Here is a 23,728-nt window from a genome sequence, read left to right as displayed (position 1 = left end):
GCAACAATACTGAGCAAAGAAATTAGTAAAATATATTGATAATCCAACCAATTCCTGACTGTACAGTAAGTGTATGTGTGCTATATTTTTGGAATTTAAAAAAGCTGAATTGGAAACAGATTTGTGAGTTACTGGATGCCTGTCAAGCCTATAGTAAACAATTCATTTCAATTAATTTGGAGAGTCTTTATATATTTGATTCCACAATTTCAGTTTTAAACATTTCCCTAAGTTTTTCATTACCCACAAAATACAGCAAAATATCTCCTCCTCCCAAATCTACAATTACCATCTACGGTGTTATGAAGAAGTACCTGCAAAGAGCTTGGGTCATACTTGCATCTTTCACATTTGGATCTGTAGTAAGGCTCCTGATGAGAACTGTTATCATCTGAAGAGGAATGTGCTGCACAAGGCTTGCCAATGCCACGGAAGGTTCAAATGATGCATCTATTTTTTAATTGAAAAGAAAAAGGAACATGGCAAGAAGGTTCGAGGGAAGTATTTCGAGAGAACAACAATTTACCACCCCTCCACCAAGCAGTTGTTACACCCCATCTCACGGGTAGACTCTAACATACAAGGAATGTTAAACTGCAGAAACGAGAGATTAAGAGTAGGAGTTCGACAGCACTGCAACATAAAAACTATTCTTCACTATGGCCATATTTAGTCCGTAAATTACTTTATTTTCTTGCATTCTTTAATACTGTGATTGTCGTGCTAAAATATTCATTTGTAAAGCAGTAGTCAGAAAAGAAATGCAAGGTATCTTTTAAATTCCCACTTTAGATCCTCCAAAGTAACTTACCCCTATTAATTATAGTAGTCATCACATTGTTCTAAGGAAAAATATTTAAATCCCTTAAAGAAGTAGAAACTGAGATGAATTTGGGGGGGGACTTTGCTTAAACTACATGAAAATTAAGCAAATCCAAGATGAGCAGCTTTACTGCTACAGTTGAAAAAGTTCTGGGGAAATCGAACTGTTAGAGCCACACAGGCAATACATGAAAAATTACAATTAAAAAATAAACCAAAACTCAGATAATGAAAGTATATAGTTGGTAATTCTTTCATAAATGTACTTAATTCATCAGGAAAGCATGGAGCCTGTTAAAACTCTACTCTTATTTCTTATTCTCAACATAAAAGGAGGATAGCTCCTTCACAAGTTCAATTTCGAACAACAGCCAGAGAACGAATGTACCAAGCAGAGAGGGAGTGAACACAGTTTTGGATCTTTTGTTTCACAACTTACAGAGCTGGAAGCTCCATGTCCGAACAAGGAATGCAAACATACAGGTAAAATTCCCGGGTGAGAAAGCATTTTCCTGCTAAGTATCACCTGATCCCTCCCGGATTTCTAAGGACACGATCCGTGGGCTATTGACACCTGGAGCGCAAAAACACCTATTTAAGTCTTCATACTCTTTCCCTCCACTCGTCCACCTGTATCTACTCTCACAAACTACTGAAGACATAAAATGTCAATATTCAACAACGACACAGTTAACTAGGATAATCTAATAATAAATGGCACACAGTCCATGAATTAAAAAAATGGAAAAATTCAGAAACTAAGGAAAAACTCATGTCGGCAAGACGACAGACTCACAGTACAATAATGATACGGTAAACATTATTATGCGGCCATTAATCACTAATGAATAGAAGCTTTTACATAGTAGCTGTCATCTTCAAAGCATTCCATAACTTGAGCAGAAGCTCGGTAGTTAAGCAACTTGTTTGCTGCCAAAGGTCTTAGACCTCGACGTTCTCAACCTCTAAACTGGAAACACTGCCCGGTTTTTAATGTCCAAAGTGACTGCCTGAATAGGGCAGTGGATAAGAATTTGGATGAACGTGTTAAGATCTCCTCTCCCATTAAGATGTTTTCAGAGCAGGGAAACAAACACGGTGTGTACGTAAGAGACACACACTAAATTTCCAAGAGAGAGTTTCTCGGAATGTAATGACCCTTACCTGTGGAAGAAATGCTTGCAAAAACTTCTTGCAGGGAAGGCAGCAAGGTGGAGGGCTCGGCCTTCCAGATGTTCTGGAGCAAGTTACTCACTTTTGTCACCTGCGAGACATATTCCCGCAGCTCTTTCTCCTGGGTGGACACGCACTGGAAGTGGCCTATCGTTCGAACCAGCTGTTGGCAGAAGGTGATGGACAATTTCCCCTTGGGGATGCACTGCACGAAGTCGGCCAGGAGGTCGCTCAGTCGGGCGCAAAGCTGTGGCTCCGGCCTCTCACATACCATCCGCAGCACCTCCACCTGCAGCAGGCTGAAGAGGTCCAGCACCGACGGGCAGCTCATGATCAGCTTCAGGCCGTTGTGAATGTAGTCCAGGATGGCTACGTCCTTCCTGTCCAGCGAGTGGTAGCCCTGCTGGAGGAGGCCCAGCACGAACGTCTTATTGAAGAAGGACTCGAACTCTGGACGGTGGTAGCGCGCGTAGGCCTCCAGCACTTGGTGGCCCACCTGCCGCTGAAAGGGGTCCTGGCCCTCCAGGATGAGGCGCGTCGTCAGGTCAAACATGGCCTCGCACTGCGCCTCGTCCAGCCAATGCTCCGCCGACTCCACCACCTTCCGCACGATCACCCGCTTGAGGGGCAGCGGGTGCGAAGAACTCACCAGGCCCTCCAGGATCTTGTCCATTGTCGCCACGCTGCAAGGCCCGGCCCAGTGGGGAAGGAGCGGACGGCCACGGCCCCGAGGTGGGCCAGGAGAGCCCCGGGGCGGAGGTGAACTTGGAGCGCAGCAGCAGCACCGGGACCGACCACCGCCACCGCCGCCTCAGTAGCCACATTTATCGGGCAGGGGGGCCCATCCAAGCCCGGGCGGGAGTTGGCAAGCCTGGGGCGCGTAAGAACCAGCACCGCCCGCGATGGGCCTAAGAAGCCAGAGGCCCGCACTCCGCCGCCGCCCCGGGCTCGCGGGGCCTCAGCATCAGCTCTAAGGGGCCAGCGGGGTCCCCCGGCGGCTACGGGTGCTCAGGGGCCGGGGCTGCGAGCCGGTGGGTGAGGAAGCGCGCCTCCGCGTTCTGCGGCAGTTGTGGGCGTCAGGGCTCCGGCAGGTCGTGGGATGAAAACCACCCCGGGTTGAATCAGGAGCCGCTGTCACGGACGTTGCCGGATCAGCCGGGGAGAAGAGGAGGTTGACACCCTTGACCCGGATTCAGAAGATCCGGCAAACAGGAAGTGGAGGACGTCGGAACCTCCGGAAAGGCCCGCCCCTCCGCCCCTTCGTCCCTTCGCCCCGCCTCACTCCTTTTCTCCCTCCCCTCTCACCGTCCTCCGCCCACAATCGCCTCCTCTCTCCCGGGCCGCGCTGGAATCCCCTCTCTGACCCGCAGCTTAGCTGCTGCGCAGGCGCGGCTACCTCTGGCTGAGTGGGGCGGCTACCGTAGTGTCAATGGGGATCGTGTGTAAGTCACAGGAGGCTTCCCGGGAGAAGCGGCCGGGAGCGGACGCGTTGGAGGTGACTACGACTCTAACGAGTTCCACCTTCCTATCTCTATCCGTTCTGTCCGAGTCAGGTTACTTGTGAAAGGCCGAGAAAGTTTTATTTAGGTAAAATCTTGTGAATGGGAAAGTTTTGGAAACACGAGTAGAAGAGCATTTGGGGAAAAAGTAAGGAAAATAACTCAAAATCCGGATTGAAGGGAAATCGTTTGAGGTCGTGGCTTATTCATCAAGAAATGAGCTAGGGTTCCTAAATGAGATTGCCTTTCTCTTGCGTGTGGTTATTAAAGTAAGGGCTGTACTGGTGGTCGTACGCATTTAGAGACGCTTCGTTATCTTTAGCAAATATCTTTTTTTTTTTTTTTTTTTTTTTGTGGTACGCGGGCCTCTCACTATTGTGGCCTCTCCCGCTGCGGAACACAGGCTCCGGATGCGCAGGCTCAGCGGCCATGGCTCACGGGCCCAGCCGCTCCGCGGCATGCGGGATCCTCCCGGACCGGGGCACGAACCCGTGTCCCCTACATCGGCAGGCGGACTCCCAACCACTGCGCCACCAGGGAAGCCCACAAATATCTTTTTAATGAGCTTTTGTGGCATGTCGAAAATTTATGTTGTCCGAAAAATGGGAGGAGAGTAAGGAAAATGACAGGTGAGAAAGAATGAAAGAGTACTTTGAAAAAAAAAAAAAGGTGAAATTTTCACAGTATTTACGTGTAGGCTGACACTGAAGATGGTTTACAATAAAGAATAATAGATGGAGTCATCATGCTTGTACTCTTTCAAGTTAAATTCCAAAGATTCACCATAAGAATTTAGGCTTTATTTGGAGGCCTTTAAATTGGAAAATATTGCCTAATTATAACTCCGTTAAGACTTGACTAATATGATTGTGAAATCAGACGTTAACGGCCTGTAATACAGACGAAACTTTAAAACGGTTCAGTTGAAATGTCCAGTAGAAAAAGGAACAAAATTGTAAGTTGTTTACTTTGCTTAATAGTGTTTTGGTTTTTACCAATTTACAAAATGGTTACACCAATATAGTTAACACATCAGTAAGGATAATCTTGAAAAGAATGGCAGTTTAGACAAGATAGGAGCTGGGTAGAGGAAACTTGAGACCGAGTTAGTTTGCAGGAAGAGATTGAAGATAAAAGAGAAATGACGTAATTGATGGATCTAAGCCAGTCATGCTAGAACACAGGAATAGCTTTGGAACTTTTCCTTTCCCAAGAGATGGAAGTAAAACTATAGAGAAAAGTTCGCCTTTACTGGGAATGGTACCACGCTGGAAGACAAAAATAAGGTAGAAAGTAAAGCATTAAGAGGACTGAGTGGTAGGATTGTGGATTTGCAGATATCCTGTAACTTAAATGCTGAGATGTAAAATTAACAATACTTAATAACTATCTGTTACATCCTATGTTATGTGACAAGGGAATAACAGAGGAAAGAAAACAATATTTGTTACTTTTGTTATATATATTAATATATAGTCTAAGCAAATATTTTTGTTATATATACTAAGCAAATATATTACACATTCATAACGAAAAAAGGAGGAAATACTTATGACAAGTCTGTAAATGGTCATGTGGTTATAGTTTATATTTATAACAGCCTTTTCCCACTACTATTTTGTATTTCCTTTGCCTTCAGCAAGTACCTCAGCTGGTTGTAGTTCTTTGCTTGGTGGAGTGACCCAAACCTTCATTCCTGAAGAATCTGGGCCATTACTAGTCCTACCTGGATTGGATTGTTGTAGATTTCCATTGATTTTAATCACAGAGCATGGTAATACTAAGAGATGCCCTAAGGGATCTCTTGTATTCCAGACAATTCATTCCTTATCTCCATTGTATTAATAGTAGAGTTGCTGTCCAATTTCCTCTTGATAGTGAGGATTAATCACCCCAGCCAGCACACTAATTCCCTTCTTTGCATGTTTTTTTAAAAAATAGATCTTTATTGGAGTATAATTGCTTCACAATACTGTGTTAGTTTCTGTTGCACAACAAAGCGAATCAGCCATATGCACACACATGTCCCCATATCCCCTCCCTCTTGAGCCTCCCTCCCATCCTCCCTATCCCACCCCTCTAAGTCATCGCAAAGCACCCAGCCGATTTCCCTGTGCTCTGCTGCTGCTTCCCATTCTGTAGTGTATGTATGTTGATGCTACTCTCACTTGCCCCAGCTTCACCCTCCCACCCCATGTCCTCAAGTTCATTTTCTATGTCTACCTCTTTATTCCTGCCCTGCAACTAGGTTCATCAGTACCGTTTTTTTTTTTTTTTTAGATTCCATATGTATATGCATTAGCATACAGTATTTGTTTTTCTCTTTTTGACTTACTTCACTCTATATGACAGACTCTAGGTCCATTCAACTCACTACAAATAACTGAATTTCGTTTCTTTTTGTGGCTGAGTAATATTCCATTGTATATATGTGCCACATCTTCTTTATCCATTCATCTGTTGATGGACATTTAGGTTGGTTCCATGTCCTGGCTATTGTAAATAGTGCAGCAATGAACACTGTGGTTCATGTCTCTTTTTGAATTATGTTTTTCTCAGGGTATATGCCGAGTAGTGGGATTGCTGGGTCATATGGTAGTTCTATTTTTAGTTTTTTAAGGAACCTCCATACTGTTCTCCATAGTGGCTGTATCAATTTACATTCCCACCAACAGTGCAGGAGGGTTCCTTTTTCTTCACACCCTCTCCAGAATTTATTGTTTGTAGATTTTTTGATGATAGCCATTCTGACGGGAGTGAGGTGATACCTCATTGTAGTTTTGATTTGCATTTCTCTAATGATTAGTGATATTGAGCATGTTTTCATGTGCCTCTTGACCATCTGTATGTCTTCCTTGGTGAAATGTCTATTTAGGTCTTCCACCCATTTTTTAACTGGATTGTTTGTTTTTTTGCTATTGAGCTCCATGAGCTGTTTGTATATTTTGGAGATTAATCCTTTGTCTGTTGTTTCATTTTCAAATATTTTCTCCCATTCTGAGGGTTGTCTTTTTGTATTATTTATGGTTTCCTTTGTTGTGCAAAAGCTTTTAAGTTTCATTAGGTCCCATTTGTTTAGTTTTATTTCTATTTCCATTACTCTAGGAGGTGGGTCAAAAAAGATCTTGCTGTGATTTGTGTCAAAGAGTGTTTGTCCTATGTTTTCCTCTAAGAGTTTAATAGTGTCTGGTCTTACATTTAAGTCTTTAATGATTTGGAATTTATTTTTGTGTATGGTGTTAGGTAGTGTCCTAATTTCATTCTGTTACATGTAGCTGTCCAGTTTTCCCAGCACCACTTATTGAAGAGGCTGTCTTTTCTCCATTGTATGTTCTTGCCTTCTTTGTTGTAAATTAAGTGCCCATATGTGCGTGGGTTTATCTCTGGGCATTCTATCTTGTACCATTGATCTATATTTATGGTTTTGTGCCAGTACCATATTGTCTTGATTACTGTAGCTTTGTGGTATAGTTTGAAGTCAGGGAGCCTGATTCCTCCAACTCTGTTTTTCTTTTTGAAGATTGCTGTGGCTATTTGGGGTCTTCTGTGTTTCCATACAAATTGTAAAATTTTTTGTTCTAATTCTATGAAGAATGCCATTGGTAGTTTGATAGGGATTGCATTGAATCTGTAGATTGCTTTGGGTAGTATAGTCATTTTCACAATATTGATTCTTCCAATCCAAGAACATGATATATTTCTCTATCTGTTTAGGTCATCATTGATTGCTTTCATCAGTATTTTATAGTTTTCTGAGTACAGGTCTTTCACCTCCTTAGGCAGGTTTATTCCTAGGTATTTTATTCTTTTTGTTGCAATGGTAAATGAGAGTATTTCCTTAATTTCTCTTCTGATTTTTTGTTGTTGGTGTATATGAATGCCAGAGATTTCTGTGCATTAATTTTGTATCCTGCAACCTTACCAAATTCAATGATTAGTTCTAGTAGTTTTCTGGTGGCATCTTTAGGATTTTCTATGTATATTATCAGGTAGTTGGCAGAAGGTGACAATTTTACTTCTTCTTTTCCAATATTTATTCCTTTAATTTATTTTTCTTCTCTGATTGCTGTGGCTAGGACTTCCAAAACTATGTTGAATAAGAGTGGTGAGAGTGGATATCCTTGTTTAGTTCCTGATATTTGTGGAAATGCTTTCAGTTTTTCACCATTGAGTATGATGCTTGCTGTGGGTTTGTCATATATGGCCTTTATTATGTTGAGGTAGGTTCCCTCTATGCCCATTATCTGGAGAGTTTTTATCATAAATCAGTGTTGAATTTTGTCAAAAGCTTTTTCTGCATCTACTGAGAGGATCATATGGTTTTTATTCCTTAATTTGTTAATGTGATGTATCATATCTATTGATTTGTGTATATTGAAAACCTCTTGCATCCCTGGGATAAATCCCACTTGATCATGGTGTATGATCCTTTTAATGTGCTGTTGGATTCTGTTTACTACCATTTTCTTCAGGATTTTTGTATCTATGTTCGTCAGTGATATTGTCCTATAATTTTCTTTTTTTGTGATATCTTTTTCTGTTTTTGTTATCAGGGTGATGGTGGCTTTGTAGAATGAATTTGAGAGTGTTTCTCCTGCAATTTTCTGGAAGAATTTGAGAAGGATCAGTGTTAGCTCTTCTCTGAATGTTTGATAGAATTCACCAGTGAAGCCATCTGGTCCTAGGCTTTTGTTTGTTGGAAGATTTTTAATCACAGTTTCAATTTCATTACTTGTGATAAGTCTGTTTATATTTTCTAATTCTTCCTGGTTCAGTCTTGGAAAGTTGTACCTTTCCAAGAATTTGTCCATTTCTTCATGGCTGTCCATTTTATTGGCATATAGTTGTTTGTAGTAATCTCTTATAATCCGTTGTATTTCTGCAGTGTCAGTTGTGATTTTCCCTTTTTCATTTCTAATTTTATTGATTTGTGTCCTCTCCTTTTTTTTCTTGATGAGTCTGGCTCAGGGTTTATCAATTTTGTTTATCTTTTCAAAGAACCAGCTTTTAGTTTTATTGATGTTTGCTATTGTTTTCTTCATTTCTATTTTATTTATTTCTGCTCTGATCTTTAGGCTTTCTTTTCTTCTACTGACTTTGGGTTTTCATTTTTCTTCTTTCTCTAGTTGTTTTAAGTGTAGGGTTAGATTGTTTATTTGAGATTTTTCTTGTTTCTTGAGATGAGATTGAATTGCTATGAACTTCCATCTTAGAATTGCTTTTGCTGTGTCCCATAGGTTTTGGGTCGTCGTGTTTTTGTTGTCATTTGTTTTAGTGTATTTTTTATTTCTTCTTTGATTTCTTCAGTAATCTCTTGGTTATTTAGTAGTGCCCTGTTCAGCCTCCATGTGTTTGTGATTTTTACAGTATTTTTCCTGTAATTGATTTCCAATCACATAACATTGTGGTCAAGAAAGATGCTTGATATGATTTCAATTTTCTTAAATTTATTTAGGCTTGATTTGTGACCCAAGATGTGATCTATCCTGGAGAATGTTCCGTGTGCACTTGAGAAGAAAGTGTATTCTGCCACTTCTGGGTGGAAGTTTTATAAATATCAATTAGATCTACCTGGTCTATTGTGTCATTTAAAGCTAGTGTTTCCTTATTAATTTTCTGTTTGGATGACCTGTCCATTGGTGTAAGTGGGGTGTTAAAGTCCCCTACTATTATTGTGTTACTGTCAATTTCTCCTTTCATGGTTGTTAGCATTTGCCATACATATTGAGGTGCTCCTGTGCTGGGTGCATAAACATTTATAATTGTTATATCTTCTTCTTGGATTGATCCTTTGATCACTATGTAATGTCCCACCTTATCTCTTATAACAGTCTTTATTTTAAAGTCTATTTTATGTGATATGAGTATTGCTACTCCAGCTTTCTTTTTTTTTTTTTAAATTTTTTATTTTTTTTTATTTTACAAATTTAATCAGTTATACATATACATATGTTCCCATATCCCCTCCCTTTTCCGTCTCCCTCCCACCCTCCCTATCCCACCCCTCCAGGCGGTCACAAAGAACCGAGCTGATCTCCCTGTGCTATGCGGCTGCTTCCCACTAGCTATCTACCTTACATTTGGTAGTGTATATATGTCCATGCCGCTCTTTCACTTTGTCACAGCTTACCCTTCCCCCTCCCCATATCCTCAAGTCCATGCTCTAGTAGGTCTGTGTCTTTATTCCTGTCTTACCCCTATGTTCTTGATGACATTTTTTTCTTAAATTCCATATATATGTGTGAGCATACAGTATTTGTCTTTCTCTTTCTGACTTACTTCACTCTGTATGACAGACTCTAGGTCCATCCACCTCATTACAAATAGCTCAATTTCATTTCTTTTTATGGCTGAGTAATATTCCATTGTATATATGTGCCACATCTTCTTTATCCATTCATCCGATGATGGACACTTAGGTTGTTTCCATCTCCGGGCTATTGTAAATAGGGCTGCTATGAACATTTTGGTACATGTCTCTTTTTGAATTATGGTTTTCTCAGGGTATATGCCCAGTAGTGGGATTGCTGGGTCATATGGTAGTTCTATTTGTAGTTTTTTAAGGAACCTCCATACCGTTCTCCATAGTGGCTGTACCAATTCACATTCCCACCAGCAGTGCAAGAGTGTTCCCTTTTTTCCACACCCTCTCCAGCATTTATTGTTTCTAGATTTTTTGATGATGGCCATTCTGACTGGTGTGAGATGATATCTCATTGTAGTTTTGATTTGCATTTCTCTAATGAGTAAAGATGTTGAGCATCCTTTCATGTGTTTGTTGGCTGTCTGTATATCTTCTGTGGAGAAATGTCTATTTAGGTCTTCTGCCCATTTTTGGATTGGGTTGTTTGTATTTTTGCTATTGAGCTGCATGAGCTGCTTATAAATTTTGGAGATTAATCCTTTGTCAGTTGCTTCATTTGCAAATATTTTCTCCCATTCTGAGGGTTGTCTTTTCGTCTTGTTTATGGTTTCCTTTGCTGTGCAAAAGCTTTGAAGTTTCATTAGGTACCATGTGTTTATTTTTGTCTTTATTTCCATTTCTCTAGGAGGTGGGTCAAAAAAGATCTTGCTGTGATTTATGTCATAGAGTGTTCTGCCTATGTTTTCCTTTAAGAGTTTGATAGTGTCTGGCCTTACATTTAGGTCTTTAATCCATTTTGAGCTTATTTTTTTGTATGGTGTTAGGGAGTGATCTAATCTCATACTTTTACATGTCCCTGTCCAGTTTTCCCAGCACCACTTATTGAAGAGACTGTCCTTTCTCCACTGTACATTCCTGCCTCCTTTATCAAAGATAAGGTGACCATATGTCCGTGGGTTTAACTCTGGGCTTTCTATCCTGTTCCATTGATCTATATTTCTGTTTTTGTGCCAGTACCATACTGTCTTGATTACTGTAGCTTTGTAGTATAGTCTGAAGTCAGGGAGCCTGATTCCTCCAGCTCCATTTTTCGTTCTCAAGATTGCTTTGGCTATTCGGGGTCTTTTGTGTTTCCATACAAATTGTGAATTTTTTTGTTCTAGTTCTGTGAAAAATGCCATTGGTAGTTTGACAGGGATTGCATTGAATCTGTAGATTTCTTTGGGTAGTAGAGTCATTTTCACAATGTTGATTCTTCCAATCCAAGAACATGGTACATCTCTCCATCTATTTGTATCATCTTTAATTTCTTTCATCAGTGTCTTATAATTTTCTGCATACAGGTCTTTTGTCTCCTTAGGTAGGTTTATTCCTAGATATTTTATTCTTTTTGTTGCAATGGTAAATGGGAGTGTTTCCTTGATTTCACTTTCAGATTTTTCATCATTAGTATATAGGAATGCCAGAGATTTCTGTGCATTAATTTTGTATCCTGCAACTTTACCAAATTCATTGATTAGCTCTAGTAGTTTTCTGGTAGCATCTTCAGGATTCTCTATGTATAGTATCATGTCATCTGCAAACAGTGACAGCTTTACTTCTTCTTTTCCCATTTGGATTCCTTTTATTTCCTTTTCTTCTCTGATTGCTGTGGCTAAAACTTCCAAAACTATGTTGAATAAGAGTGGTGAGAGTGGGCAACCTTGTCTTGTTCCTGATCTTAGTGGAAATGGTTTCAGTTTTTCACCATTGAGGACGATGCTGGCTGTGGGTTTGTCATATATGGCCTTTATTATGTTGAGGAAAGTTCCCTCTATGCCTACTTTCTGCAGGGTTTTTATCATAAATGGGTGTTGAATTTTGTCGAAAGCTTTCTCTGCATCTATTGAGATGATCATATGGTTTTTCTCCTTCAGTTTGTTAATATGGTGTATCACGTTGATTGATTTGCGTATATTGAAGAATCCTTGCATTCCTGGAATAAACCCCACTTGATCATGGTGTATGATCCTTTTAATGTGCTGTTGGATTCTGTTTGCTAGTATTTTGTTGAGGATTTTTGCATCTATGTTCATCAGTGATATTGGCCTGTAGTTTTCTTTCTTTGTGACATCCTTGTCTGGTTTTGGTATCAAGGTGATGGTGGCCTCGTAGAATGAGTTTGGGAGTGTTCCTCCCTCTGCTATATTTTGGAAGAGTTTGAGAAGGATAGGTGTTAGCTCTTCTCTAAATGCTTGATAGAATTCGCCTGTGAAGCCATCTGGTCCTGGGCTTTTGTTTGTTGGAAGATTTTTAATCACAGTTTCAATTTCAGTGCTTGTGATTGGTCTGTTCATATTTTCTATTTCTTCCTGATTCAGTCTTGGCAGGTTGTGCATTTCTAAGAATTTGTCCATTTCTTCCAGGTTGTCCATTTTATTGGCATAGAGTTGCTTATAGTAATCTCTCATGATCTTTTGTATTTCTGCAGTGTCAGTTGTTACTTCTCCTTTTTCATTTCTAATTCTATTGATTTGAGTCTTCTCCCTTTTTTTCTTGATGAGTCTGGCTAATGGTTTATCAATTTTGTTTATCTTCTCAAAGAACCAGCTTTTAGTTTTATTGATCTTTGCTATCGTTTCCTTCATTTCTTTTTCATTTATTTCTGATCTGATTTTTATGATTTCTTTCCTTCTGCTAACTTTGGGATGTTTTTGTTCTTCTTTCTCTAATTGCTTTAGGTGCAAGGTTAGGTTGTTTATTCGAGATATTTCCTGTTTCTTAAGGTGGGATTGTATTGCCATAAACTTCCCTCTTAGAACTGCTTTTGCTGCATCCCATAGGTTTTGGGTCGTCGTGTCTCCATTGTCATTTGTTTCTAGGTATTTTTTAATTTCCTCTTTGATTTCTTCAGTGATCAATTCGTTATTAAGTAGTGTATTGTTTAGCCTCCATGTGTTTGTATGTTTTACAGCTCTTTTCCTGTAATTGATATCTAGTCTCATAGCATTGTGGTCGGAAAAGATACTTGATACAATTTCAATTTTCTTAAATTTACCAAGGCTTGATTTGTGACCCAAGATATGATCTATCCTGGAGAATGTTCCATGAGCACTTGAGAAAAATGTGTATTCTGTTGTTTTTGGATGGAATGTCCTATAAATATCAATTAAGTCCATCTTGTTTAATGTATCATTTAAAGCTTGTGTTTCCTTATTTATTTTCATTTTGGATGACCTGTCCATTGGTGAAAGTGGGGTGTTAAAGTCCACTACTATGATTGTGTTACTGTCGATTTCTCCTTTTCTGGCTGTTAATATTTCCCTTATGTATTGAGGTGCTCCTATGTTTGGTGCATAAATATTTACAATTGTTATATCTTCTTCTTGGATTGATCCCTTGATCATTATGTAGTGTCCTTCTTTGTCTCTTCTAGTAGTCTTTATTTTAAAGTCTATTTTGTCTGATATGAGAATTGCTACTCCAGCTTTCTTTTGGTTTCCATTTGCATGGAATATCTTTTTCCATCCCCTTACTTTCAGTCTGTATGTGTCTCTAGGTCTGAAGTGGGTCTCTTGTAGACAGCATATATATGGGTCTTGTTTTTGTATCCATTCAGCCAGTCTGTGTCTTTTGGTGGGAGCATTTAGTCCATTTACATTTAAGGTAATTATCGATATGTATGTTCCTATTCCCATTTTCTTAATTGTTTTGGGTTCGTTATTGTAGGTCTTTTCCTTCTGTTGTGTTTCTTGCCTAGAGAAGTTCCTTTAGCATTTGTTGTAAAGCTGGTTTGGTGGTGCTGAACTCTCTCAGCTTTTGCTTGTCTGTAAAGGTTTTAATTTCTCCATCAAATCTGAATGAGATCCTTGCTGGGTAGAGTAATCTTGGTTGCAGGTTTTTCTCCTTCATCACTTTAAGTATGTCCTGCCACTCCCTTCTGGCTTGTAGAGTTTCTGCTGAGAGATCAGCTGTTATCCTGATGGGGAGTCCCTTGTGTGTTATTTGTTGTTTTTGCCTTGCTGCTTTTAATATGATTTCTTTGTGTTTAATTTTTGACAGTTTGATTAATATGTGTCTTGGTGTATTTCTCCTTGGATTTATTCTGTATGGGACTCTCTGTGTCTCCTGGACTTGATTAACTATTTCCTTTCCCATATTAGGGAAGTTTTCAACTATAATCTCTTCAAATATTTTCTCAGTCCCTTTCTTTTTCTCTTCTTCTTCTGGAACCCCTATAATTCGAATGTTGGTGCGTTTAATGTTGTCCCAGAGGTCTCTGAGACTGTCCTCTGTTCTTTTCATTCTTTTTTCTTTATTTTGCTCTGCAGCAGTTATTTCCACTATTTTATCTTCCACCTCACTTATCCGTTCTTCTGCCTCAGTTATTCTGCTATTGATCCCATCTAGAGTATTTTTTATTTCATTTATTGTGTTTTTAATTGATGCTTGATTCGTCTTTAGTTCTTCTAGGTCCTTGTTAACTGTTTCTTGCATTTTGTCTATTCTATTTCCAAGATTTTGGATCATCTTTACCATCATTATTCTGAATTCTTTTTCAGATAGACTGCCTATTACCTCTTCATTTGTTAGGTCTGGTGGGTTTTTATCTTGCTCCTTCTCCTGCTGTGTGTTTTTCTGTCTTCTCATTTTGCTTATGTTACTGTGTTTGGGGTCTCCTTTTTGCAGGCTGCAGGTTCGTAGTTCCCGTTGTTTTTGGTGTCTGTCCCCAGTGGCTAAGGTTGGTTTAGTGGGTTGTGTAGGCTTCTTGGTGGAGGGGACTACTGCCTGTGTTCTGGTGGATGAGGCTGGATCTTGTCTTTCTGGTGGGCAGATCCACGTCTGGTGGTGTGTTTTGGGGTGTTTGCATACTTTTTATGATTTGAGGCAGCCTCTCTGCTAATGGGTGGCGTTGTGTTCCTGTCTTGCTGGTTGTTTGGCATAGGGTGTCCAGCACTGTAGCTTGCTGGTCGTTGAGTGAAGCTGGGTGCTGGTGTTGAGATGGAGATCTCTGGAAGATTTTCGCCGTTTGATATTATGTGGAGCTGGGAGGTCTCTTGTGGACCAGTGTCCTGAAGTTCGCACTCCCACCTCAGAGGCACAGCACTGACTCCTGGCTACTCAATTTGGGATGATTTGTTGTCTATTCATGTATTCCACAGATGCAGGGTACATGAAGTTGATTGTGGAGCTTTAATCTGCTGCTTCTGAGGCTGCTGGGAGAGGTTTCCCTTTCTCTTCTTTGTTCTCACAGCTCCTGGGTCTCAGCTTTGGATTTGGCCCCGTCTCTGCGTGTAGGTCGCCGGAGGGCGTCTGTTCTTCGCTCAGACAGGACAGGGTTAAAGGAGCAGCCTCTTCGGGGACTCTGGCTCACTCAGGCCGGGCGGGAGGGAGGGGCACGGAGTGCGGGGCGAGCCTGCAGCGGCAGAGGTCGGCGTGACGTTGCACCAGCCCGAGGCGCGCCGTGCGTTCTCCCAGGGAAGCCGCCCCTGGATCCCGGGACCCCTGCAGTGGCAGTCTGCACAGGCTCCCGGAAGGGCGGTGTGGACAGTGACCTGCGCTCGCACACAGGCTTCTTGGCGGCGGCAGCAGCAGCCCCAGCGTCCCACGCCCGTCTCTGGGCTCCGCGCTTTCAGCCGCGACTCGCGCCCGTCTCTGGAGCTCCTTTACGCGGCGCTCTTAATCCCCTCTCCTCGCGCACCAGGAAACCAAGAGGGAAGAAAAAGTCTCCTGCCTCTTCGGCAGCTCCAGAGTTTTCCCGGACTCCCTCCCGGCTAGCTGTGGCACATTAGCCCCCTTCAGGCTGAGTTCTCGCCGCCAGCCCCAGTGCTCTCCCTGCGCTCTGACCGAAGCCCGAGCCTCAGCTCCAGCGCCGCCCGCCCCGGGGGAGCAGACAAGCCTCTCGGGCTGGTGAGTGCCGCTCGGCACCGCTCCTCTGTGCGGGAATCTCTCTGCTTTGCCCTACCCAGGTATGTGGGGAGTTTCTTGCCTTTTGGGAGGTCTGGGGTCTTCTGCCAGCGTTCAGTAGGTGTTCTGTAGGAGTTGTTCCACGTGTAGCTGTATTTCTGGTGTATCTGTGGGGAGGAAGGTGATCTCCGCGTCTTACTCTTCCGCCATCTTACCCGGAAGTCCCAGCTTTCTTTTGATTTCCATTTGCATGGCATATCTTTTCCATCCCTTCACTTTCAGTCCTTATGTGTCCCTAGGTTTGAAGTGGGTTTCTTGTAAACAGCATATACATGGATCTTGTTTTTGTATCCATTCAGCCAGTCTGTGTCTTTTGGTTTGGGCATTTAATCCATTTACATTCAAGGTTATTAAATTCAATATGTATGTTCTTATTACCATTTTCTTAATTGTTTTTGGTTTGTTTTTGTGGATCTTTTTCTTCTCTTGTGTTTCCTGCTTAGAGAAGTTTCTTTAGCATTTGTTGTGAAGCTGGTTTGGTGGTGCTGAATTCTCTTAGCTTTTGCTTGTCTGAAAAACTTTTAACTTCTCCACTGAATCTGAATGAGATCCTTGCTGGGTAGAGTAATCTTGGTTGTAGGTTTTTCTCTTTTATCACTTTAAGTGTATCCTGCCACTCCCTTCTGGCCTTCAGAGTTTCCATTGAAAAATCAGCTGATAACCTTATGGAGATTTCTTTGTATGTTACTTTTTGTTTTTCCCTTGCTGCTTTTAATATTTTTTCTTTGAATTTAGTTTTTTTAGTTTGATTAATATGTGTCTTGGTGTGTTTTTCCTAGGGTTTATCCTGTTTGGGACTCTGTGCTTCCTGGACTTGGGTGACTATTTCCTTTCCCATGTTAGGGAAGTTTTCAACTATAATCTCTTCAGATATTTTCTCAGATGCTTTCTTTTTCTCTTCTTCTTCCGGAACCCCTATAGTTTGATTGTTGGTGCGTTTAGTGTTATTCCAGAGGACTCTGAGGTGGTCTTCAATTCTTTTCATTCCTTTTTCTTTATTCTACTCATCAGCAGTTACTTCCACCATTTTGTCTTCCAGCTCACTTATTTGTCCTCCTGCCTCAGTTATCCTGTTATTGATTCCTTCTAGTGTATGTTTCATTTCAGTTATTGTGTTGTTCATCTCTGTTTGTTCTTTAGTTCTTCTGGATCTTTGTTAGACATTTCTTGTATTTTCTTAATCCATACCTCCATTCTATTTCCAAGATTCTGGATCATCTTTACTGTCATTATCTGAATTCCTTTTCAGGTAGATTGCCTATTTCCTCTTCATTTATTTGGTCTTGTAGGTTTTTACCTTGCTCCTTCATCTGTGACATTTTTTTGCCATCTCATTTTTTTTTTTATGAGTGGGATGGAATCATTACGTTACGTTTCCTGGTGGAAGCATTCTTCTCTTTGAAACTAAGACTTCTAAAGCAGCAGAACATAAGATCACAGGAACAGGGAGCAAATATTTTGCAAAAAACATCACTAGGAGAAATAGTGAGTGGTACCCCTCCCATTTCTATCCCTTGGTTTCTGTACCTGTGAATCCTGGCTATGAGAGAAATAGCACCATGTATTGGATGCTGATTCAGAGCATATACAGCACTCTGGAGAACTTTGCTACAGTCCTGCAGGTTCTAGTCACCTAGTGGCATCGTAACTGAGTCTTCAAAAGGCTATTCCACCATTCTGTCAAGGCATCTGCTTCAGGATGGTGGGATACATGGGAAGATCAGTGAATTTCATGAGCATGGGTCCATTACCTCACTTCATTTGCTGTGAAGTGAGTTCCTTGATCAGAAGCAATGCTGTATAGAATACTATGATGGTGGATAAAGTATTCTGTAAGTTCATGGATGGTAGTTTTGGCAAAAGCATTGTGTGCAGGGGAGACAAATTTATATCCAGAGTAAATGTTTATTACAGTAAGAACAAAATATTCCCCCTTCCATGATGGAAGGAGTCCAGTGTAATCAACCTGCTGCCAGGTAGCTGGCTACCACCCAAGGAACTGGGGTCATGGTGTTGGTCTCTGCTGTTGACAGGTTGGGCACTCAGCAGTGGCCATAGCCAGGCCTTGGTAAGTGGAAGTCCATGTTGCTGAGCCCATGCATAACCTCCATCCCTGTCACCATGACCACTTTGTCCATGAGAACATTGGGTGAATACAGGGGTGGCTGTGGAAAAAGTGATTCAGTATGTAATCATATGTCTGGCCATTTCTCCTTCCAGTTAAAGTGAACAACCAGGTTCACTGCTTGTAATTCACCCGCTGGGAGGAGTTCCCTCACTACTGTCCTTCAGGGATGTTCCAGAACAAGGGGCTGTAGTGCTATAGCCATCCACTTTTGGGTGATGCTTGCATATTGTCCAAAATCATCTGTAAACCAGGCCAGAGTCTTCTCTTCCTCTGTCAACTGATTTAGGGAACTCCCATGAGGCCACAGATGCAGATTTATTTCTCACTGTGGCATGCAAATGTCTTACCATTAAGTCTAGAGTAGTTCCTATTCCAGGTCCATCTTTTGCTCACCAGGTCCAATCCGTATACTGTCATCAATGTAATGGAGCAGTGTGATGTCTTGTGGAAGAGAAAGGCAATCAAGATACTTGTGAATTAAATTACGATCCCCTAAGTTAGGACTGGAGAGTTTAGTCCCCTGAGACAGGAAAGGGAAGGTGTATTGCTGCTGGCCTTGCTAGCTGGAAACAAACTGCTTCTGGTTGTCCTACCAATAGGTATAGAGAAAAAACATTTGTCAGATCAGTAGCTGCATACCAGGTACCAGGGAATGTGTTAATTTGCTCAAGCAATGAAACCACATCTGGTAGAGTAACTGTAGTTGGAGTCTCCACCTGGTTAAGCTTATGATAGTCCACGGTCATTCTCCAAGATCCATCTGTCTTCTGAACAGGTTAAACAGGTGAGTTGAATGGGGACGTGGTGAGAATCACCACTCCTGCATCTTTCAAGTCCTTGATTGTGACACTAATCTCTGCAGTCTTTCCAGGAATATGGTAGTGCTTTTGGTTTACTATTTTCCTAGGTAGAGGCAGTTCTAATGGATTCCACTTGGCCTTTTCCACTTGAATAGCCCTCACTACACAGGTCAAAGAACCTTTGTGGGGATTCTGCTAGTTGCTGAGTATATCTTTTCCAATAATTAATTCTGGTATTGGGGAAATAACCACAGAATGGGTTAGGGGACCCACTGGGCTCACTCACTGTGAGACAAACTTGAGCTAAAATTCCATTGATCACTTGACCTCCACACATTCCTACTCTAACTGGTAGATCATAATGATGTTTTTGATCTCCTGGAATTAGTGTCAGTTCTGAGTCAGAGTCCAGTAGTCCCCCAAATCCCTGAGTATTTCCTTTGCCCAATCACAGCTACCCTGGCAAAAAGCTGTAGGTTACTTTGGGGAAGGCTGGGAGAAAGATTAACAGTATAAATTTTTGGCAGTTCATCCAAGGGGTTCTGGGTCTACAAACTGGCTCAAGTCTGGGAACTAAATGAAGGACCATGACTCTTACTTTTCATGATTCAGGTTAGACTTGTCTTCATTTGGCCTAGAACTTTCCTGCTTATGCAGATCAAGTAAGAATTTAGTAGGCTTCCTATCTATTTCATTTCTAGGAACACCATGATCCACTAGCCAATGCCTTAGGTCTAGGCAAGTCAGACTTTTCTGATTGCTACATCTCTGCTGTCCATTATGGTAACCAGAGCACCTTACCTTTGGCAGTTAAGGGCTGCCACTTGATCCCTGCTCTCTGAGATTCAATCACTCCCATTGCATTTAGGTTTTCCAATTCAGTGACTGCAGTCCCTGCTATAAGGCCTGGCCTATAAAGAAGAGCAATAACAGAGTTCTTCAGAGATGTTGGGGCTCCTCTCACAAGTTTATTTCTCACAGTAGTGGTGAAAGATATGTTTTCTGTACCCTTCCAATATGAATACATAGGTCTTAAATGACAAATCCACTCTAACATTCCAATCTCCTTAAGCCTTTGAATCCCTTCCTCCATATTAAACCGAGGCAGGTCTAGCATTTCTAAGTTGCCCACTGGTGGATGATTGAGATCACTGAGGGAATTAGTGTAGATGGGAGAAGAGAAGTAGCTCTAAGTTGGGCTCTATAATATTAAGATATTTGGAAGACTATGAAGAAACAACAGAAGGGGCTATGAAGAAGCTACTAGCGTGGTGGAAAGAAAACCAAGTATCCTGGTATCCTGCATGAAGAAAACAATTAGCTACACTATATATTGCTAAGTATTATAATAAGATGAGGATTGCTACTGGAATTAACAATGTAAAGATAAGCAGTTGGATGGAGTGGTGTGGTGAGTGTTAAAGCCTGTAGGAGACTGAAGAGGAAATGGGAAAGAAATTGATGACAGCAAGAATAAACAACTCTTTCAAGGAGGTTTGCTAACAAGAAGGGAAAAAATGGGGTGGTAGCTATAACACAGAGCAGGGTAAAGCAAAATTTTAAGAAAAGAGAAAAAGCATGTTTGTTCATTAATGGCAAAAAAATATAGGAAAGGAGAGGAAATTATTGATACTGGAGAGAGAAGGAAGAATCACTGAGACAATGACTTTGAGTAGATGGGAAAGGATCTAGTGCACAAATGGAAGGGTTTCCCTTTGCTAGGAGCATGAAAGAGTTCACTCGGTAACGGGAGAGACAGCAGCTGCAGGTAGGTGGGTGAATGTGGTTGTGGGAGTGTGCAGAAGTTCTCATCTGATTGTTTCTGTTTTCTCGGTAGAATAGAAAGCAAAGTCGTCAGTTGAGAGTGAGCCTGAAAGAAGAGTTGGAGATTTTAGGAGAGAGGTAAAGCCATGTAATAGTTGTTTAGTGTTGAGGAGAATGGAAATACAATATGATTCCAGGCAGCATTAAGGGCCCCTTGAAGTTAGAGGTCATGAATATAAGTGAAACCAGTCAGTTTGTTTATTTGTTTCCTCCAGCCATGTGTACATGCACAAGTACAACCATGGAATAGGCAGAGAGTTGGACATTACCAAGGTTGTGATTTAGCCATGTACAGGGAGACAAGAAAAGAGCAGGAGAGTGAAGAGTGTATGCAAAGGAGAGATTATGATTGACTGTGCCATTTAAGCTGGACAAGGACAGAAGTTAAGATATGAGGGGTGGGAGACGAGAAAAAGACGTTAGAATCAATGAACTGTAGGTTCTGGTGGGGTCAGAGGATTGTTGGAATTTTCCAGATTCCAAGTAGAGGTGGTGAGCTGGAAAAATAGGAGATGATAGTCAAAGTGAGATAACCTCAAACTGAGATGATCAAGAGGCAATACAGTCGTCCTTTGGTATCTGAGGAGGTTGTTTCCCGGTGCCCTCATGGATACCAAAATCCGTGGATGCTCAATCCCTTATATAAAATGGCATTGGATTTGCATCTATCCTATGCACATCCTCCCATATACTTTAAGTCATCTCCAGATTGCTTATAATATCTAATACAATGTACAGCTGACCCTTGAGCAGTGTGGGAGTTAGGGGCGCTGACCCTCTGTGCAGTGGAAACATCCGTGTTTAACTTTACAGTCGGCCCTCTGTAGCCTCGGTTCCACATTCACAGATTCAATCAACCGTGGATCATGTGGTACTGTCGTATTTAGTGAAAAAAATCCACGTGTAAGGACCTGCACTGTCCATGTTGTTCAAGGGTCAACCGTAAATGCTATATAAATACAATGTAAATGCTGTGTAAATAGTTGCCAGCGCGCAGCAAATTCAAGTTTTGCCTTTTGAAACTTTCTGGATTTTTTTTTCCTGAATATTTTTAATCCACAATTGGTTGAATTAGAGGATGTGGAACCCACAGATATGGAGGGCTGACGGTAGTTATTGGGAAGGACGAGGATTGAGGTATGGCCATGCGAGTAAGTAGCTGAGGTAAGGTGGAGAATAAAAATCAGTGGAGGAGGGGAGGTCAAGGCCCTGAGTGACACTGTATTGGGTAGATCATCTATGTGGACACTGAAGTCCACTGAGAATTATGACAGGAATGCGGTTTAAGACAGTGTCAAGGAGTTCAGAACTAAAATCTCCAAGGAATGGGGTGGAGGGAGACTAGCCTGGGGATTGTTTGAGAACCGCAGCAGGGAAAGGGAGTTAGTGCTGTCGTTTGATGTCATAAAATTTAAATGGGCAGCTTTGTGGAGGAGGGAAGAAGAGTGGTCTGGAAGGAGCTACAGGGAGCAGGAATGTCATCCTCTCCACCTCCAGGCTTCGTAGTGGAGGAATTTGGGAGTTTGGGCTGCAGAGGGGAGGGTTGGTCAGGTTTTAAAGCAAAAAGGTGAAGGACATGTTTAGAGAAGGCGATTTTGCTGATGACTGAGTCTCAGAGGGCCCAGTGGAAAGTTTTCAGGTGTCCGACAGGGATAAGAAATGGGTCAGAAAAGGAGACGTTCAGAGTCTTATAGGAATTAGAGTCCTGGAGGTGAGAGTTAACTTTGGCTTTTTGTGGCAACTAAAATCAACAGGCATGAGGTGCGTAGTGAGATTCATCTTGATGAAAGTCTTTGAAAAAAGCTTTAAGTTCAGAATGGAAACTATAATTAAACAAATGTGCAACCTCAGTGCCTACTCAAGGACAATCTTGGGCTTGGATTAGTCATGAGTGAAATGCCTGTTGGCCAAATGTCTGCCTTGTAAAGGGTGCAGGGTGGTTTTTGGGGTTACAAGGAATCTGAAGACCTTGGAGATAATCAGGTTTACTATTCATTACCTTCAGTTTACATCATACAGCAATTATTGCTGCTATCTCAAAGACTTTCATCATCATAAGAGGATCTTTCTCAAAATCTAGGCAGTAAGTTTCTGCCCTCTTGCCTGAGGGGAGTTGGAATATCAGTATCATCTTGTTGATTTATAGACATTTTACCCGTTGTTACATTCAAACAAAATTTGAAACTTGAAATTTGATGTTTTAAAAATCCCAAAAGATCAAAACAGGCATAACTGGCTGAACATGAATTCAAAATAAAGAAATGGTGGGCAGATTCCAAACCTAGAAAATGGACATAAATATTTATAGGCACATTAAAAACTGTAACAGTTTTTCCTATTCTGCCTAAAATAATCAACATGTGCTACAGGAAAAAACACTGGGTGGGATTATTAATTTTCATCTAAGTCTTATTTTGGTCAACTCACTTATCTTCTCCCTAAGACTAGATCTGTGTGTCTCTTCTTCACTTATTTATAACAAGAACTCACAACTATCATTGCTACTTTTGAACGTTGAGAGGTGAAAAATTTTCTGGTCAGGGAACAACCGAGGCTTTGACTGGCTCAGAGAGGGCCATGTAATCACAGGGTGATGTAAGTAGGAATGAGGTGGAGAGCAAGAAAGTAGATGGCTATGGCATAGCTGCAGTTTTACTTGTTATGTGATTGGGGTGTTTACAGAGTCTGAAAACTCAAGTTTGCTAAGAAGGGGAGAGGGCTGGAATGGATAATTATGCAGTGTTTGTGTACAGGTTTAAGATTTAGATAGAAGGCAGGACAGAAATTTATCATTTACTCTTTAGGTTCTTTTTAAAGTTTCTGCTGTGACAATCAGTGTGCAAGGCACACTTTGGCTTGGCAAATTGTAGAAGGAATAAAACCAGGGCCTACAAATAGCTACCTCATAATTTTGTCGAAAGAGTAAATTAAATGAAATATGCAAGGTACAGAGCCCAGTGCTTGGCTTAAGTTGCATCTCCTTTCTTAAAAGTTTTCTGGAAATTATCTCATTAGTTTTGGAATGTTTTGCAGAAATAAAATAACAACTTCTGGTTGCAAAAAACCTCTGTAGTTATTTTGATAAGCTCTTTAACCTTGTGCTAGCTGTACACATATGTATGTGTGTGTGTGTTTAATCATAGTAGATCTTCCCTGCTGTGGTCCCTTTCCT

The 23,728-nt window shown here is 41.2% G+C and overlaps 1 protein-coding gene and 1 pseudogene across 1 annotated transcript in view; both read right to left on the bottom strand.

Annotated features, from left to right (window-relative positions):
* The window catches only part of USP38 (ubiquitin specific peptidase 38), a 34,322-nt gene extending 31,144 nt beyond the window's left edge, over window positions 1-3,178 (bottom strand). Inside the window, exons 1-2 of the mRNA XM_060115739.1 lie at window positions 1,987-3,178; window positions 315-450 (exon numbers count right to left, since the gene is read on the bottom strand). Coding sequence (XP_059971722.1) covers window positions 315-450; window positions 1,987-2,668 — 818 coding nt within the window. The 5' untranslated portion in view covers window positions 2,669-3,178. The remainder of the gene's footprint in view (window positions 1-314; window positions 451-1,986) is intronic.
* Window positions 2,966-21,397, bottom strand: LOC132489194 (uncharacterized; annotated as a pseudogene).
* Window positions 21,398-23,728: the final 2,331 nt, after the last annotated feature.

The sequence above is a fragment of the Mesoplodon densirostris genome, chromosome 1 (assembly GCF_025265405.1).
Source record: "Mesoplodon densirostris isolate mMesDen1 chromosome 1, mMesDen1 primary haplotype, whole genome shotgun sequence".
In the NCBI taxonomy this organism is placed as follows: domain Eukaryota; kingdom Metazoa; phylum Chordata; class Mammalia; order Artiodactyla; family Ziphiidae; genus Mesoplodon; species Mesoplodon densirostris.
This window is presented reverse-complemented; position numbering and strand designations above follow the sequence as displayed.